The sequence below is a fragment of the Pantherophis guttatus genome, chromosome 6, assembly GCF_059756535.1.
Source record: "Pantherophis guttatus breed Tessera chromosome 6, ASM5975653v1, whole genome shotgun sequence".
Taxonomy (NCBI): domain Eukaryota; kingdom Metazoa; phylum Chordata; class Lepidosauria; order Squamata; family Colubridae; genus Pantherophis; species Pantherophis guttatus.
In genome coordinates, this window is record NC_142068.1 from 61,742,899 (window position 1) to 61,761,797 (window position 18,899).

Sequence of the window (18,899 nt, forward strand, 5' to 3'; positions counted from 1 at the left end):
TGTGTGTGTGTGTGTATAAAGGAAACCAGATTACAACTGAATGTTAATTGCCTAATCATAAAGGCATTTTGACAGTGAAACTAATTGCACAGAAAAATGGTGAAATCCCCATCAGCAGAAGGTATAAGCCATCTATGGGGAATGCTGAATTTGAATTCCTGCACTGAACATGGGGCTAGAGACACCAGTCTCTACAATTCTTCCAACTCTACAATTCTACAAGTATGTATACTCAGTCATACAGGCAACTTTACGACCTATCATCATTCTTTCAGCAACCTTGTTAAAAGTATGATGGTGCTGAATAAATGGTGGCTATGACTGGTCCTCGGAATTTTAGCCGTCCCAGCAACCCAATGATCACATAATTGCAATCTGGATCCTTGGCAACTGTTTCACACTTACGACTGATTGTAGCACTCAACGGTCACCTTATCATCATTTGTAACCTTCTCTGCCCGCTTCTTCAGTTGGGAAGCCGACAGGGAAGGTTGCAAGTCTCCCACACCTATGCATTCTTTTGCAATCCACTATGTTTATGTCAGTCCCTCATACACATCCTCCCTGACCTGGCCACACCTCTTGTGCACCCCCTCATACCTTCCCTGAACTGTGCCACATTCTCACACCTTGCAAACCCTGCTATTGAGATCGTAAGTTATTGACTCCTTGGTGGAATGTTGCCAATACCTCATTTGATATGATAAAAATAGCTCAAGTAAAGAAGATACTATTAGGAACAGAATGTAAGAAATCATACATATTAGATATGAATGCCCGTGGCTGTCATTAATCCAGAATACTTTTTTCTCTTTAAAAATGAAGTCAGAACATATATCAAGTATGCAGAATGTGGTAGTTACGTATGCTGATTTGCAGCATATATGATCTACATCCTTGTGGTAGACATTGCTATAAAGAATTTCAAAATCTACACGGTCAGGTCTGGGTTTCCTCAAAAACAGCCAAAGATAGATTCATTATTCAAGAAAAGTACAATGTCCTTGAAACACCTTGGAGGCTGATGGTATATGGTTTGAGTTCATCACTTTCAGTGTACCTCCTTAATTTCATTTTCTTTTGGCTATGATTTTTATAGTTACATTTCTCTATATATGAACATAAAATGTATCCATATACATACTTTTCTTGGGACAGTGTGACTAAAGCATTTTTTGTTTTATTTTCCACTGTAAAAAATTAATATAACCACCACTGTTGAACCAGTAGGTATTTAATTACTTTTTAGATAAAATTTAGTTTTGAATATCTGTTATAATATTGACCATAATATTTTTTTTCAGTTCCTTCAAGATACACTGGATGCATTGTTTAACATTATGATGGAGAATTCAGAAAGTGAAACATTTGACACATTGGTGTTTGATGCTTTGGTAATATATATGCATATTATATATTATATATGTATACACAAACATACAGAAACATATATTGCTTTGTAGTGTTTTATTTCATTTAATATTTGTCGTCTGTAAGCAGTGAAACTTCTATGAATCACAACTCTTTTGCGCCAGTGCAATCATACTACTTTCCAAGGACTTATGGTATTATTGACAACATGAAATACTGTTTTGGACTTTATACCATAGAAGTAATCTTAAACACACAAGTTTTGTGAAAACATTCGCCTAAATAAAATAAATAGTAACAGGCTGAGAAACCCATAAAGACTGAATCTTCAGTGTATGCTACTTCTTAGGCTCCCTGACACACTGCCTTAGGGCACTTATGTGAATCCAGACATATTTCTTAGCACCCATTAGCATCACTTGGGGACAGATCAGCAAGATTCAGCAAGGCTGAAAAGCCTCTGGTATATTTATAGCTATATTAAAAATATAGATTTTTAATCACAACTTTTGCTGCGATTATTTCATTTAGATTCCTTGATGGAAGGATTGATAACAACATGGCAAGCCATCATATGTCTGGTTTGGGTTTAGATGGTATGCAAAACCAACTACTTTGAATGTTAAACTATGGATTATGGTGTAGTTTTATGACACAAGGACTTACTCAACAAAGTATGAATTAGCAAGAACTATGAACCCAACCAGTATTGCCTGCAGAGGAAAGGCCTGTTATGGCTTCCAAAAGAGCAGATTGTTAACCCAAATTATCAATGTATAAATTTGTCAAGTTATTCCTGTACATAATTCCATTCCAGGTCCTAAAACAAAAGCAAGCTTAGTGAGAAAAAAAGTGTCCAAAGGGATAAATTTCCTTAGCTATCAAGAGACACACTAAAGTCAAATGCCATGGATTTTAAGATAGCAAGAATTCTGTTGTGCTGGCAATTACAGGTGACCTTCATAGGTCAATGTTTCAGCAACCTATTCTGTATTTGAAGACAATTGGTAAGGCCTCATTGTTACTCTCAGTTTAGGTCTATTCAAAATTGTACTTTAATCTCCTCCCCTTAAATTTAATATATGGAAGTGAAATCCTATCAGCAAATTATGTTTTACAGATGGAGCTCTCTTCTAATTTTTTTCACTAAAAATGTAAATATTTGAAACATTGTCCTTTCAAGATAATGAATACCCTTTCCCATTGAACAGGTTTTTATCATTGGACTAATTGCTGACCGAAAGTTCCAGCATTTCAATCCTGTTTTAGAAACCTACATTAAGAAACATTTCAGTGCTACTTTGGCTTATACGTAAGTGGTTAAATAACTATGGCATGGCTGAAAATTAGTTATTTAAATAGGAGGTAGAGCAAGTCATTATCATACATGCTTACATTGTTTTGTAGGTTGACTAGGCCAGCTTGTTGTAAAACTTACTATTCTGAGGGCCTCTTAGACTATTAGTAAAAGATGTCCATCCAATTCTCTAACAGTCTTACTTTCTGGACCATTTGAGAGATCTCAGAATTAAATCTTTTTTTGTTTCATTCTGGGCTTCTTATCTGAGAGATATTTTTGTGTCCATAGCTAAGTAGTTCATATATGCAGGTATGATAGATTGCAATCATAGATTGCAGGTATGATAAAAGAGAAAGGCTTTCCATGAGTAACTAGAAGATGGTACTGCATTGGCACATGCCGCTGAACCTCCTCTGATCTTAGTAATCAACCACATATGTTAAGGATGAAAGTGGTTTGTGATGAATCCTATATTTAAATTGTCTAGGCTCTTGCATATTGTAAGAATAATCTTGAATAGCACTTAAGAGCTGTTCCTGGTTACAGTTACACATAGTTGCTATAGAACTCAAGAGATTTACTTTCTTGCCTCTAAACAAGCGATTTATTCCTTTGATTGGCAAGAAGCCTCATTGAATATCTTTGCTTTGCTTGCTTGGTATGGGTGCTGGGAGGCCTGCTGTCATCATCACCCAATTCCTCCAGTTTTCAGGTGATACCTGCATTTGATCAGCCTATGGTGATTGTTAGCTTTGTGTCTCCTGAGATTGACATTCCATAAGATCTGCTTGACCAGTTTCTTCAAATTAAAATTCAGACTCAACATTTGAGTTTTGGCCTATGACAACTGTAGAGAACCATAAAGATATCCTTCAAGAAAGTATGTGAAGATCAGTAGCAAAATATGTCTTTAGTGTAAGAAAATGAGATAAAGATAGTTCTCACTTACCAACTGCAATAGAGACTGGCACTCTATTGCTAAGCGGTGTGGTTGTAATCTTCCTATGAAGCCGTTTGTGCCATTTTATTTTTAAATAAACTCTCTATGAGTATGGACAGATACAGAAATATACTTCATTTGATTACACATAAATATTTGTTGCATTATTCTAAAACCTTTGTTTAGAAAACCTGAATAAAGAAGAATATTTTAAAACCATTTGTAGTATATCTAGAAATGTCTTCACAATAAACAGAGAAAACGATGAAAACAGGTCTTCATACTACATTTATTGGCTTGTCAAAATGTGAAAAAATTGCAGTCTGTGTCATGGAGAAGTTTATTCTCATTGATAGTGGGTCCGCCGGTCACTAACGGGTTAACACCTTCCGGCATCTTTTTATAAGTCTTTTGATTCTCTAGTGAAGGTCTTCCTTTTTATATTTTCTTTCACTTTCTCTTTTTTAAAATGATTTTTTTTATCCTGCCTTTATTATTTTTAGCGTATCTTTTTATTCTTTATTTTCTTTTGTTGTCTGTGAAAGTTCTCTAAATACAATTCATGATTATGCTGTATGCTAGTACATCTCATTGTATGTATGATCTATATTTTTCTTTTTCTCAGAAAACTGACAAAAGTTTTAAGGACTTATGTGGACAATGCTGGTGTCACTGATCAACTATTTAAGGCTATGAGATCTTTAGAATATATCTTTAAATTTATTGTGCGATCAAGAATTTTGTTCAACCAGTAAGTATTATAACATCTTTGTCCATAATGCATCCTTCAAAATACTTTAGTTTTTATAGTGATGGTTTTATATTAAATAATATAAGATGTGAAGTATTCTTTTGAGATATACAGTAGTCACTACCAGTTTTATTAGTTGTAGATGAAAAGAACACTGAATATTTAGCATTGGATGTTGGTCAGTTCTTTTCTTGCTGACTAATTGTTAACTGTTAAGCTGTCAGAACTACATTGTATCTAGCATTTATAGATTTCCCTGACATTATATGGCATACACTAAATAAATAAATTGTTAACTCAGTGTGTGTACTGCTTATTTGGCAAAGCCGTGTGCATCTTGTTTGAATTAGTAGACAAAATGTCCAAAAATTAAGTATTCATCCCAGCAATGTACTAATACAGTATTGTTGCAATTTAATTTTACTTGATCATATGAATACTTAGAAAAGTTGGTCCAGTTTGATCCAGTAATGCACCAGGCCAGAATGAAGGAGAATATGAGTTCTAGTTTTGCCTTAAACATGAAAGATGGTTTGGTAACTTTGGGCAGTTACTCTCTCTCAGTCCCATTTATCTCACAGGGTTTTTGAGGGAAAATAGGAGAAGGGAGGAGAATTAGATACATTTGTCACCTTGAGTCATTAATAAAAATAATGAAAGTGGAATTTTAAAAAAATCTAAAAACATAGTTATGCTACCCTAGTTTTGGTAATTATTATCTGATACTTTTAATTACTATATAGAAGTAATTTGTATAATAATACCACTAATTAAAGAGGAAAAATAGTAGTAAGACAGATGTGATTTTTAAAAACAGATTTACAGATGAGATGTATAAAGATTTATTGGTAAAGATATGTTCTTGTCAAAACATATCTATTCAAAAAAATTCAGACTCAGCAGGAGGATTTTCATACTGATTCATATCTAAATTAGTCTCTTCCATTTGGCTGTTTATTTCGGTTCTCTAAGTCCATGGGGGAGGGAGATATTTCAGTTTTAGATCTCTAAAGTTTATGATTATCATGTTTTTATTAAAAATAATAGGCTGATTTTTGTCAGTTACTGGACCATTTAAACCTAGTTTGTGGCAGTTTATATAATATACTGGATGAGGCCTAGAGGTTCTTTGGAATAGATGAGAATAATTTGTTAAGTGACAATAATTTCCATACTCTATCCATTGTTCACACTACTTTATGTCCAACGCTTAAAAAAGTCAATTCTAAACAAAAAAGGCTAATATTTATATCCAGTACAATATGACTCTGAATTTTGGACTAGGTGTTAATACAAACAGTAGAGAATAATGATATGTTTTTAAGGGTAGTATAAATAAAAAATGTATCCTGGTTTTCTCTTTAGCAATGTGTGATGCTCTTTAAAAAACAGTGTTATGATGTTACATATAAAATTTATTCAGAAGACAAGTAGTGCTTGTAAAAGATGTATGGGGAGCTCCACTGACTCCCTCAAGCCAAGATTCTTAAGCCTTTTTCTTTCACACATTGCTGTTGCAGCCTCCATACAATAGTTGTAGGGGAACCATGTGACATCCTAGAGAAAGGTTTGTATGTCAGTGTAATCCACCATAGCCAGAATTAGTGTGCATTTTTTCTATTCTTGACATGGTAGAAGAATAAGAAGACTGGTAAAGGAGGGTGTTTAGTGAAAGAAGTACTCATTAATTAATTTAAATTATTGTATTCTTTTAAAATGTTTGGTTATTTGTTTTCTCAGATTGTATGAGAATAAAGGGGAAGCTGACTTTATGGAATCCTTGCTTCAACTCTTTAAGTCTATTAATGAAATGATGAACAGTGCCTCCGACCAGACTGTTACAGTAAAGGTATGTTTTGGAAATAGAAGGCCCTTTTTATTTTATCTATAAAAAATATTCAGTTTTACACATTGCAGGAAATTTTATATTTTACTTTATTTGAAAAATGAAGTTAAAAATGTATCCAGAGAATTTTCAGGAGCCTGAAATTTGTAATGAAACTTTTTCTGCAGATGTATTTGTTGCTGAAATTAATACTCTAGTGTGTTAGTATGGAAGTAGGAAATTTGTCCATATGAATTAATGTTTCTTCTGAATTGACAACATTGCTGTGGCACAGCTCTGATTTTGTTATGCTATTGCTTTGTATGAACTCAAGTGAGTTAATTATATCTTCTTAAGTCCTGTATTCTCTTACACACAAAAAAACATCAAAACAAAATCATCTTAGAAACAGAAGGCAAAACAAATGGATACCGGCTGAGACTATACTTAATAATTTTGAAGAGTGTTGGAGTTATGGGGAGTTCGATGATAGTATAAAATAGCAGAGCCAGCCAAGAATAGGATTTTTTCTATTTGCTTTTTTTGTTCCCTCCCAGCATACCCTGCTCCTTGGATTTGGAACAGATTTGTTTAGGGATGTATATTTATTTGTGTGTGTGTGTGAGAGAGAGAGAGAGAGAGGGAGAGAGGGGTATGGCTTTTTATTTTTCCTGTCTCATGTTATCAGAAACAATGCAACAGAGAGAGGGAGAGGGAGAGGGGGAGGGAGGGAGGGAGGGGTATCTTGGAGCAATTGATGATTTATGAAATTACAATTCTATTAATTCATATCAGTCTAGAAAATAGTCCTTTTGTATTCTTACTGAAATAAATGAGAATTTTTTTTCTTATAATAATTCTGCTTGTGAACTGGGTCATTTTCATTAAAATATAATTAACTTTATGGTGGCTGAATCTCCAGTCATACTATAGAAAAAAACATATAGCAAATATATAGTCATCACTTAACAGAACACAAAATAAGATTTGAGAATAGATAACCTCATACCAATGTATGTTTGTCCAATTAATAAGTTTGTGTAATCATGGCATATAGTTTACTTATTGATCAGAAAAGAGACCATTTAATTGAAAAGCCAGGTAAATTTTGAACATGTTTTGTGGGGGGGGGGCATCGCATCTTATTCTTTTCATTATATATCTTCTCCCTCACACACAACCACATGCTTACTGTGAGGTTAGGGCAGGGGTGGGCAATTGTGGCTCTTTTATAACCTGTGGACTTCAATTCCCAGAATTCCTGACAGCTTGGCTGTCTCAGGAATTCTGGGAGTTGAAGTCCACAGGTTGTAAAAGAGCCACAATTGCACACCGCTGGGTTAGGGTATCCTATCTGGATTTAATATATTTAATATTTGTATTTTTATTTATTTTTACCCTACTTCTATGAAAAGTAATTCCTAGTATATTATGAAGCAAATAGGCTTGAGTTAGGAAATATTTTTCATAAATGTGGAGTTGAAAATTAGTTGCTGAATGTGAGAAGAGTGATATATAATGGAAGTAAAGCATACATGAAAATAAATGGGATAAAAGATTGTTTCAACACGAACAAGGCATAAAATAAGAGAGTGCGATGTTTCTTGGCTGTTTAATGTGTTTATGAATAAATGTGTTAGTATTCATGATATTTTTCAAGGACATATTACTATGTTGTCTATTTATCTGAATGATTTGCAGGAATTGTTAGATTTTATGATGCAACAGAATATTGATCTGAAGACCAAGGTAGCAAAGACCAAGATTGTATGTCAAAATGAGTTGAATGATTGCCTGTCATATGTAAATAGCAAAAATAAGAGCAAGTAGCCAAATTTATATAACTTGGTAGTTTGCTATAGTTTGCTATAGGAAAAGATGGAGAAATAAATTTGTGTATGTGTGTTTGCCTTCTGGTCAGTATTACACTTGGTGACTTCCTGTAGTCTGTAGAGAGTCTGGTTTAACACAAAGTCACTTGGGTAGCTTGGGGCTTAAGCATGACTGAAAGCCGTGGTCCCCCAGTGTCTAGAATGATGCCATTGTATCAAGTTGGCTCTCTGGAGAAAGTGGTTGTGTATAAGACAGGGGTCAGCAACCTGCGGCTCTTTGGGCCCTCTGCTGTGGCTCCCTGTCAGGTGATCCCACCACTGGCTGGCCCCGCCCCTTGCCCTCCCCTCACAGTCAGTCCTCGCCTGGCCTGAGAAGGTAAGGGTGACGGCGGGGGATGGAAAAGCGGCCATGGCAGAGACAGAGAGATACAGAGAGAGGGGGAGAGGGGAAGGGAAGAGGGAGGGAAGAGAGAAATACGTTAAAAGGATTTTGTTGTTCCCAGTGTTTTTTAACAACTGATTCTCTGCCCTAATGACTGGCTAGGTAGGCATGGCTAGGGGGTCATGTGACTGGTAGAAGTGAGTGACATCGAGCTGGCCACACCCACCCAGGTTTTGTGGCTCCCGGTGTTTTCTTTTCTGTGGGAAACAGGTCCAAATGGCTCTTTGAGTATTTAAGGTTGCAGATCCCTGGTATAAGAGTATAGATATGGTAAAAGAAACAGAAAAAGTCATGAATTTATTTATTATTTATTTATTTATTATTTGAATTTCTATACCGCCCTTCTCCTTTCGGACTCAGGGCGGTGAACAGCCAGGTAAAAAACATCTATACAAACATCACATGATTTCAAATGAATTTGAATGAATTCAAATGGATTAAACACAAACATGAATGACCGTTATGAAAGTTTTACATTATGGTGATTTGACCATGTAATCATAATGAATGATTCAATTGCAAATAAGTAAATAAAGGCTGAATGGGTCAAAATGAAACACTACAAAAGTTATAATTGGATAGAGAAAGAGGTGAGATAAGAAATTTAAAGAACGAAAGGCTCTGTATGGAATGGATATATGAATATTTTGTAATGAATGATGATTTGCAAGATAGAACGATATGGAGCAATATGTGACTGATACTGATGTGTTCCTTTTATTATAATGGTATTCTTTTTCTTATGTTACGGTTTTTTATTTTATTACAAATACTTTTCTTCTGTATTCTGAAAAACATAGCTTACCCTGAAAGAAAGTGGAACAATTGGTATGTATGTAAATATAAGTGAGCAAATGAGGACCAAATCGCATAAACAGTATATGAAGAAAGAGTGAATGGATTAAGAGGTAGAGGAAAACCAAGAAGGTTGTGATTGGATGGAGTTAATGAAAAGTTCAAAGCCTAATAATGGAAAATAAATTCAACTATATTTTTTCTTTCACTTATTCCATTCCTTTATCTTAGTATTTCTTACTTCCTTTTGTGCAATTTTCATGTTATTTGTTGTGAAAGAGAATAGCATGATGAGTATGTTTGTACATAAAATCAGTGCATATGAATTTATTGCTTGTTCTCACCCTTATATTTCTGAGGAAGGTCAGTTGGCTTTGTTTGTTGGTTGACAGTCCCAAACTAATAGTATGTCAATTACAGACACTAAGAGGCAGTTAGAACATCCAAGTTCATATTCCTGTTTAGATGAAATCACAAGACAGTAGTAATTGTAGTATGGGAGACTGATATCTAACAAGCATGAACAGTAATGTAGAATAGGAATTTGGTAATTTTTAAAAGGCTACCCAAGTGTAATGAAGGATTAGCTTTTTGTTCTGTATTGATATGATTATGAAAATGTGTGTTGTCATTAGGCTGATTAAATTCTGTTGTCCTTGCTGTTATGGGAACAGGGATATGAACCTTGGCTCAGTGATGTGCAAGTATGTTAATTAATAATTTTAATTCATAATGTTAATTTAAGAAGTTAACAAACTGTTTAATTGTTGGTAATTGTTCCTGATGTTCCGTTGATATCTGATAACTATTGCCTGAAATTAATATTCCCTCTTTTTACGTATATCAGCATCTGGGAATAGCCAACATAGTAATGATGCCACTAATCATGCAGGATCTCATTTCAGCTATAGCTTGCAAATAGAGTATAGGTCGCATTTGCTATTTGGCTTTTGTAAGACTTAGCTTTGACCTTGTATAAAGTTAATCAGCTTTCTAATTTAAATTATTCTAGAGTCTCTCTATTTTCTTTTACTTTTTAAACTAAGCCATAATTCAGATAATTAAATATTTTAATTACAATTTGAGACATTAGTCATCTGTCTGTATTGTCATCATTAATTTATTTTATAAAAGTAAGTGCTATTTATTTCAAATCCACCGAAGACTTCCTGTAGTAGAATTTTAAAAAAAAACCCATAAAGATAATTAGCATAAAATGCTAATTATTAACAAATATACTAATTGTTAATTTATCAAAGCTAAACTGAAAGGCAAATTATTTTAGAACAGTGATAGGAATCAATTTCAGTCCTGATGTATATGTAATAGGACATTAGCTTATATGCAGGTTACATTAAAACAACAATTTTAGAGAAATATTTATCCAAAGCTCAGGTGCCTTTTTTTAAATACGCTATCAATTTTTTCTAATAAAATTGTAGTAATTCTCAAAGGGAAAAAAACTTTTTTTTTTTGCTGGTTCACATAATGTTTGAACAATTTCTTTCAAATTAAGAGGCATTTGTTTTATCTCAGAACTTCAAAATTATTATTAGAGTATTCAGATTTTCAAAATTCAAAATGAAATTTGCAAGAACATTTATCTCAAAGCTATTACTAATATTGGTAGGATATAATGTCCAACAGTAAGATAATACTGATAAAGTTGCTTGCAGAATTTGAAAAAACTTTCTAATTGGAAACAAATTCATGTTTTTTTAGGTCTTTTTATTTCCCTTCCTCCCACTTTTTGTTTATACATGAAAAATAACCATGTAGTTTTTTGGCAACAATATAGAAAAGGTTTACTATACCTCCTTCTAGGATATTTTTAATCCTTCACATTCTAGTGTACAATCTTGGTATTTTTTCGTGATTCCCATTGAGATACTATAACTTGGTGTGACTCAATTTAACATTTAGAGGTTAATGAAGGTCAGGTACGAGCAACATATGATAATATATTGATTATATTGTTGTCTCTAGGGATTTAGGTGCTGTTTCTTTAGAAACAGAAAAGTATTACAGTGGTACAAAGGAGGTAATTCTAGGCATGTTTAATTGTGTTGAACATGTAGAATATTTATGGAATTAGTTCTGTTCTTTCTGAGAAAGAATAGCTATATTTATGGTTGCTTGAATTTTTACTTCATACTTTGCTAACTGAAATCAGTGTAATAGGCATCATCTCGAGAAATATGTAAATTAAAAATTACTTCATGCATTATTCAAAAAAGCTTATTTTGTATCATTGATAGCTCTTATCTTATGTAAAGATATGCTAATGGTTTAATTAAAATAATTACACTGAATAATGTACCCTGAACTTTACCCCAAAGTACTTCATATTAATCATCAGACATAACTATACTTTAGTCACAAAGACAGTTATAAATTTGATGGTTAATAGATAACAAACTTGGGGCCTGATTAACTCATTCTAAAGCTGCAAATAGAACTGCCTTAGTTCTGAGTTAGACTCTGGTTTCAACTAGAAGAATAGTGTAGTCTGCTTAGTACATTCGTATTCTCATGTGAACGAAATCTTTAAAGCAAAGAGGCAAGGAAGAAAAATCAAGTGCAATGGACTTATTCTATTAAAACTGTAGGCAGATTAAAATAATGCAAGTGGTGTGATACAGCAAAAAGCTGAGCTCCTCAGAATTTAGGGAACCTCATATAATGTTACAGGAAGAAAGAAAATTCATTTCAATGAATCTATATCTTGCAAAATAATATAGTATAAAATTCTTTCCTTTATTTTTAAAAGGTATTTTAATCGTAAAGATTTTGTTGTTGTTGTTAGATTTTGTCCTTCTTGCTCCAAACAGTTGGCATCATGAAGCTCATGTTTATAAAAATGAAGAATATGACATCTTAGAAAATGATAATTTTTCATCCAGAATAGATTTAAGTCAAGTTATCTTATTTCTTCCTGGTAGCATGTTTAAAAATAATACTGAATTATCTCATTGTGTAAAATTCTGTCTTGTACAGTTGGTATAAAATAACAGCATTGTAATTCTGGTATGAAAACTGTTCAAAAGCTGCTAACATTTATTTCAAGTCAATTGTGTCTAAGTATTACATAAAATAGATAGAAACTGTACAATATTACCTATGATTTTTAAAAATCTTCTGATGCTACAAAGATAGAAATAAATGCATAGGAACTAATGATATAATCAACTATAAAAGTGGAAGAAAATAAAGCTCTATCCTAAAATTGCTGTACTGAAGGTTTTATTTGATAAATTGAAAGAGGATAACTGCAGTACAGTGGTTCACAACTGGAGATAAAGAAGGACTAAAGAACATCAGTAGCGGAAATTGAAACAAATGGAAAAGGCTAAAATGACAGTGGAGGAATGTGAAAGAGAATTGTGAGTCAGGAAGTTTTCCGCATGGTAGTCTCATTCTTTAAGTCCAGAGAGTAACATAGGAGGTAGCAAAGAAAGTAATTGCATAAAGCTGTTGGGAAGCTATTATTGGAAAGGGTATCAGAGAAGCAGTGACAAGGAGTGCTTTAAGGAATTCAGCTGTATGATTTAATTCTTCTTTAAATGAATTATTCTGCTTATTTTTAGGGAGCTGCTCTTAAATACTTGCCAACAATTGTGAATGATGTAAAGCTTGTTTTTGATTCCAAAGAACTTAGGTACGTATGTGACATCTGTAATAATAATAATAATAATAATAATAATAATAATAATAATAATAATAATAATAATTTTATTTCTATACCGCCCTTCTCCCGAAGAACTCAGGGCGGTGTACAGCCAATTTAAAAACACAAGACACAACAATGATTAAAAATTAAAATAATTAAATAGATTTGGCCGGTTTAAAACCCCAAAAATTTAAAATACCCCAATTTAAAATCATTATGTTGATAGCCCGGCCTGGCGGAACAATGGTGTCTTCAAAGCGCAACGAAACACCCAGAGGTCGGAGATCTTACGTATTTCCGGGGGCAGTTCATTCCACAGGGCTGGGGCTCCCACAGAGAAGGCCCTCCCCCTGGGTGTCGCCAGCCGACATAACTTGGCCGATGGCACCCTGAGGAGACCCTCTCTGTGGGAGCGGACTGGCCGGTGGGAGGCTACTGGTGGCAGAAGTCGGTCTCGAAGGTACCCGGGTCCTATGCCATGGAGCGCTTTAAAGGTGGTAACCAGCACCTTGAATCGCACCCGGAAGACCACTGGGAGCCAGTGCAGCTCGCGCAGGAGGGGTGTCACACGGGCACAACGAGTTGTGCCCATAACCACCCGCGTGGCCGCATTAAGTATATGCCAAAGACTACGTTTTTTTCCTACTTAATAATAATTCTCTTCGAAGGTGAGATGGTCCTATGCTTAAGTTTAGGATTGTGTTGGAAACATTTGCTAGGCTGTTATTTTATTAATGGTAAAGCCTCCTTCAAATGGAGCTCTACATCATAGCATTTCATAGCCATGTCCCCATATTTTGCAGTTGCCTTCTTCTGGAGTTTAAGGGATTAAAGCCTTTTTCTCATCCCCAGACTTTGAGACACAAGGAATGTGATGGACCCCTTAAGTGAAATTTTGGTTTCCTTTTTTTAACCGATTGTTATTATCTTTTGGGGTTTTCTCTTTTGATCACATAATTCTTTCTTTTTGCTTTGTTTTTATAATTATTTTGTAAGCTACTCTGTGTTCGAACAGATCGGCACGGCAGGGTCATTACATTTCACAGCTAAATAAATAGTTGAACTCAGTGAGTCTTACTCAAAGTAAATATGTGAGTGTGCTTGCAATTACATAATGATGTATATTTATGAACCAGCTTTCTTAAAGAGCTTTGTGTTTCGCTGTAGCAGCCTCCCCCCTCTGAACTGCATGTTTTCCAAAACATAGAACGCCTCCATTGTTGTGGCCTTCCAAAAGCAATTAATGCAAACCTTTTCTGGAGCATTAATTTTATACAGCAATGCCATTTTTTTAAATAATTCAGTATTTCTAGCCTTTTATTGCCAGTCACTATTTTAATCAATTTTATTCTAATTTTGTAGTCTGTGTTTATTATGTAAATTCTGTAAGGTGCTTAGAGTTTGGTGGTTTCAAGTGGTCAGATAAATGGTAAATGATTAAATAAAAATGTGAATTTGAAATATTTGCATGCTTCTATTCCCAATGCACATGGGCACTTGGAAGAGCAAAAATAATTATCCAACTGCTACCTTCTACAGGCAATCTTTGCATTAAACTATAGAGGAGGCATGCATTAATTACATAGCAGAGTTTCAATTCATCTTATTATCTGTTGATGATTAGTTGCAGATAGTTAAATCCTGAAGGAGTGAATTGAATACTTGTAAAGGTTATACAAAACATATTTCACTGATTATTTTTAATACACTATTTAAAAAACAGGAATGAAAAAATCATAAACATTTGATGAAAAAGGTAGTTAACAGAAAACCAAGATGTTTATTTTTCAGATTAAATTAACGCTCAGAAGTAAGAAATAAATTTGATGGTTTTACATAAGTCTTAAAAATGTATAAGGAGTTAATACAGATCAGAATAACGGGATCACATGAATTCAATATTCAATATTCAATCAAATATATTGGATTTTTAAACTTAGGTCTCAATATTTCTAAATAAATAAAAAATGTCTTATTCTTTCCTGTTTGGGTAGCAAACTATTTACAGATTTTATACTGAATGTTCCAGTGGGTCGTCTCACAATTCAGAAGTTGTACTGTTTGATTGAAATAGTTCACAGTGATCTTTTCATACAACATGGTAAGACAAAAAATCTTTAAATAGGTTTTAAAAGGACTTAAATTACTACATGATTTATTATTTGTCAATTTCTGTCATGCCCTGATGTTCCATACTCCGTACAATAGCTGAGAGACATCACTTCCTCACCTGTACAATTGGGTAAACCTATAGATAGATAGAAGCTAATTATTAAACAACAACAAACAACGGTAAATTAGTTTAAAACATAATGTCCTTCCTTTTTCCCCCAATCTGGAGATTTTTGAAGGAACGGAACTTTTTAACAGGAGCTAGAGATTCCCCAAAACAAGAGACATATCTTCTTTTTTCTTCTATTCAAAATAGTTTAGGCTACTTCTTCTAGCTGATATGCACAACAGGCAACAGAGAGAGGAAGATCTTGTCTTTTCTTCCGCTTGCCTAGAAAGTATTTTTTTTTAAAGGATCAACCAAAATCTTGACGGTTCTTTTTCCCAATTTGTTCAGGAAAATATGGAGGATAGAATGGGCACTCCAGCCAGAATCAAGCAGTGTTATAGATACAGGAATGATCGTCCCTAATATAATGGAACTGTCATCTCCGACAATAACAATCAAATGTTCCTTTGGTTGATACACCTATTGCAACCCTCACATCCTTCATAGCCAGCAAGAGAACAGAAATGGCCCTTCACAGGCAATTCAAAGCTTCAGTTACCTGCTATTCACACAGCAGCTACCAATGCCTTGTTACAGCAACGTCTGTCTGAATAGAGGAAATGGCAGACATAGATAATATCCCTAAACTGATGGAAGATGTACAAGAACATTTCTTGAACAGCTCGTCTTCTGGCAGATTCTTTGCTTTTGAGCCCTGCTGTTATGGCAACAAACCTTGAAGCTAGAAGAACTGTCTAGCATACAGTTAGCACCAGGATATAGGTACACAAACTTGTTTTGAATCAGTTCCTTTTTGTAGAGATAAAGCTTTTTGGGAAATATTCCAAATGTTACTTGGTTGCAGCATATAACAAAATATTTTCTTTCCTATGGGCAAACAAAAAACAGAAGGTCTTTTCAGATCAACTGATGTGTAGTGAGACATTTCAAGAACATTTCAGATCCAGATGATCTGGAACATCAAGAATTTCAAGCAAGACTCATTCACTTTAATGAATGTTGTTTAGTTTTCCAAAGTTGACAAACAAAACAAATGTGCCTGTTTAATCTGGTGCCAATGCCACTGAAGGTTATTGGACTTCGTGGGAGGCAATAGCCAAAGGTTCTGTTTAGGAATTTGCTTAGATGCCAAGAAAGAAATTTGCGACATCATGTTGTTCAAGACAGATGTCGGTTTTCTGGAGCTTAATGCAATTTTTGTTTGGCATTAAAGAATGGACGGGAAATAATATACTGATGAAAATAAATAATGTTTACAGTATGTAAAAGCTTATCTGAGTAAGCAAGAAAAGACACATTCCAGGGTTCTCAACAAAGTGAAATAAACTTGCAGCTAATAAATGTGGGATATCTATAGGAGTCTCTAGTAATGTAGTGGCTTGGCTAAGCAAGGCCTCTATCAAGTGGTTGAAATTGAATCTCAGTAAGCCAGTTCTCCATCTGCTAATGTTTCAGCTTGGCTTTCTGAATGTAAACTTGTTTGTAGTGAGGTTTGCAATACTTAGAGTCAAAATGTTTTCTCAAAGCTTTTGTGTCCAGATACAGGTCAATAATCTGTTTCCCAGTATACAAAAGGCTCTATTTGTCTTTATGCCCATTATTTCTCAGACATGTAAGCCCCAATAATTCAAAACATAAATCACACGAATGACAATGATGTCTATGGAAGTCACTCTCAAATTATGTAGTTCATTTTATGAAGAATACAAATCCATTTAGAGTATGCAAACTCCATTATCTGGAGATCTCCCACCATATCCATTTTAAATGATCCAATGAAATACTATATTGCGGTGGCACAGTGGTTAGAATGCAGTACTGCAGGCTACTTCTGTTGCCTGCCGGCTGCCTGCAATTTGGCAGTTCGAATCTCACCAAGCTCAAGGTTGACTCAGCCTTCTGTCCTTCCGAAGTCAGTAAAATGAGGACTCAGATTGTTGGGAGCAATATGCTGACCCTGTAAACTGCTTAGAGGGGGCTGTAAAGCACCGTGAAGCGGTATATAAGCCTAGGTGCTATTGCTACTGCTACTATATCCTTTAGTACTTGTATTATCTCTTAGTTCAAATGTTATAGTGGAGAATAGGGTGTCATTACCATATTGATTCTAATGGTCTTATATGTCTTGAGAACAATGCCCTCTTTCATAGCATGGGTCCAGATTATCTGGGAGGGGGCAGTTCTTCTCAGTTACATTAGCCCACCATTAGAGCTAGTAAAGAAGGCATGCTGCGGGTGCTGTTGGCTAGTGATCTTTGTCTAGTGGGTCCCAGTAAATATGCTTCCTTTGCTGTGGTGGCCAGCTTATGGAACATCCTTATCTATTTTATATTGCCTGTTTTATGTATTGTTGTATGGTAATATTTAATTATTAAATATTAAAATTAAAAATATTAAAACAAAATAATATAATAATAATATACTTGGATCTTTTGGTTGAGTGATAAGTTCCATAAAGTGCTATATACTAAGTTTTATATATTCTTATAGATGAAAATAAGAGACTACATGGATGTATTTGGAGATTAGAAACTCTGTAGCAGATATATTCATAAAACCAAATTGCTATTTTAAAAATGTGACATTGAATTTGTGATTTTCTGGGTTTTGTTAGATAGATTTTGAGATAATTACCTTTACTTTGAAGTTTTGTCATAAATAAAGCAATTTCATAGATACTATTTGATTCTATTTCTTTCCCATCTATCCACACCCCCCACAACCCCCAATCTTCCCTGATATATAGACTGTAGGGAGATTCTGATGCCAATGATGACGGATCAATTGAAGTATCATTTGGAAAGGCAAGAAGACCTGGATGCCTGTTGCCGATTGCTCAGTAATATTCTTGAAGTTCTTTATAGGAAAGATGTGGTTAGTACCCATTATATATATTTAACTCTGACATTATGAATGTTTAAAAATGTTATGAATAAAATTGAGGCTTAAAAAATGGAACATTTGTTTTTGTAATAATGCCATTCACCTAGATTTTTGCTTTGAACGGAAAAAGTGAAAAGCTGGCATTATGGCATGCATTATTTGATCCTTATTTTATCAGATATATAATTTGTTTAGGCACTAAAAGATCCAGAACGACTGGAATGCAAGCATTTTAGTTCTGTTTGCAGTTGTGATAGCTTGATGGAGAACTTTAGACTTTCTCTTAGAGTCTGCAGTGAAGCACTACGCTTCAAGATGGTCTATGATGTACTATTCAGTAAAGATGCTGTGATAAAAGTGTAATCTCTGTTTTATAGTTCAGCAGAATTGAGCTCTGGTATTTTTACCCATAGACCAGATTTGTATAGATGACCACTTTTTTTTTTTTTTATTCAGTTTAAGGGCTGATTGTTTGTTGCTGCCTTCAGATTACAATTCCTGACATGCTTAAATTCCTAAAAGAAATAACAAGAAAACCCAGAGGGAACTTGTTTAATAAGCTCAGAGGCACGCAGAGTAGCTTAGGTGAATGGGCTGCCATACAAATTGAACAAGGGATAGGGATGGAGGGATGGATGAATTACATCTAGAAATTAAGGGGCTTCTTAACAATATTCCTCATTTCAGTGAGCACAGTAATACAGAATTAGACAGTGTGGCCTTGTGATTGCTGCTCTGTCTTACCGTTTGTCTGCTATTCTACAAGGAGAACTTTAGATTTTCATGCCATAATCTTTTGAAGAAGGCTTTTTATTTATTTTTATTTATTTATTTTAATTCCACCTTTA

At 34.3% G+C, this 18,899-nt stretch overlaps 1 protein-coding gene across 4 annotated transcripts in view; it reads left to right on the forward strand.

Moving 5' to 3' along the window:
• The window catches only part of DOCK1 (dedicator of cytokinesis 1), a 427,633-nt gene that overhangs the window by 120,475 nt on the left and 288,259 nt on the right, over positions 1-18,899 (forward strand). For all 4 annotated transcript variants that reach the window (XM_034436445.3, XM_034436446.3, XM_034436447.3 and 1 more), the window contains exons 20-26: positions 1,305-1,394; positions 2,583-2,683; positions 4,237-4,362; positions 6,103-6,211; positions 12,844-12,914; positions 14,921-15,027; positions 17,915-18,042. In XM_034436445.3, the coding sequence (XP_034292336.2) occupies positions 1,305-1,394; positions 2,583-2,683; positions 4,237-4,362; positions 6,103-6,211; positions 12,844-12,914; positions 14,921-15,027; positions 17,915-18,042 (732 nt within the window). The remainder of the gene's footprint in view (positions 1-1,304; positions 1,395-2,582; positions 2,684-4,236; positions 4,363-6,102; positions 6,212-12,843; positions 12,915-14,920; positions 15,028-17,914; positions 18,043-18,899) is intronic.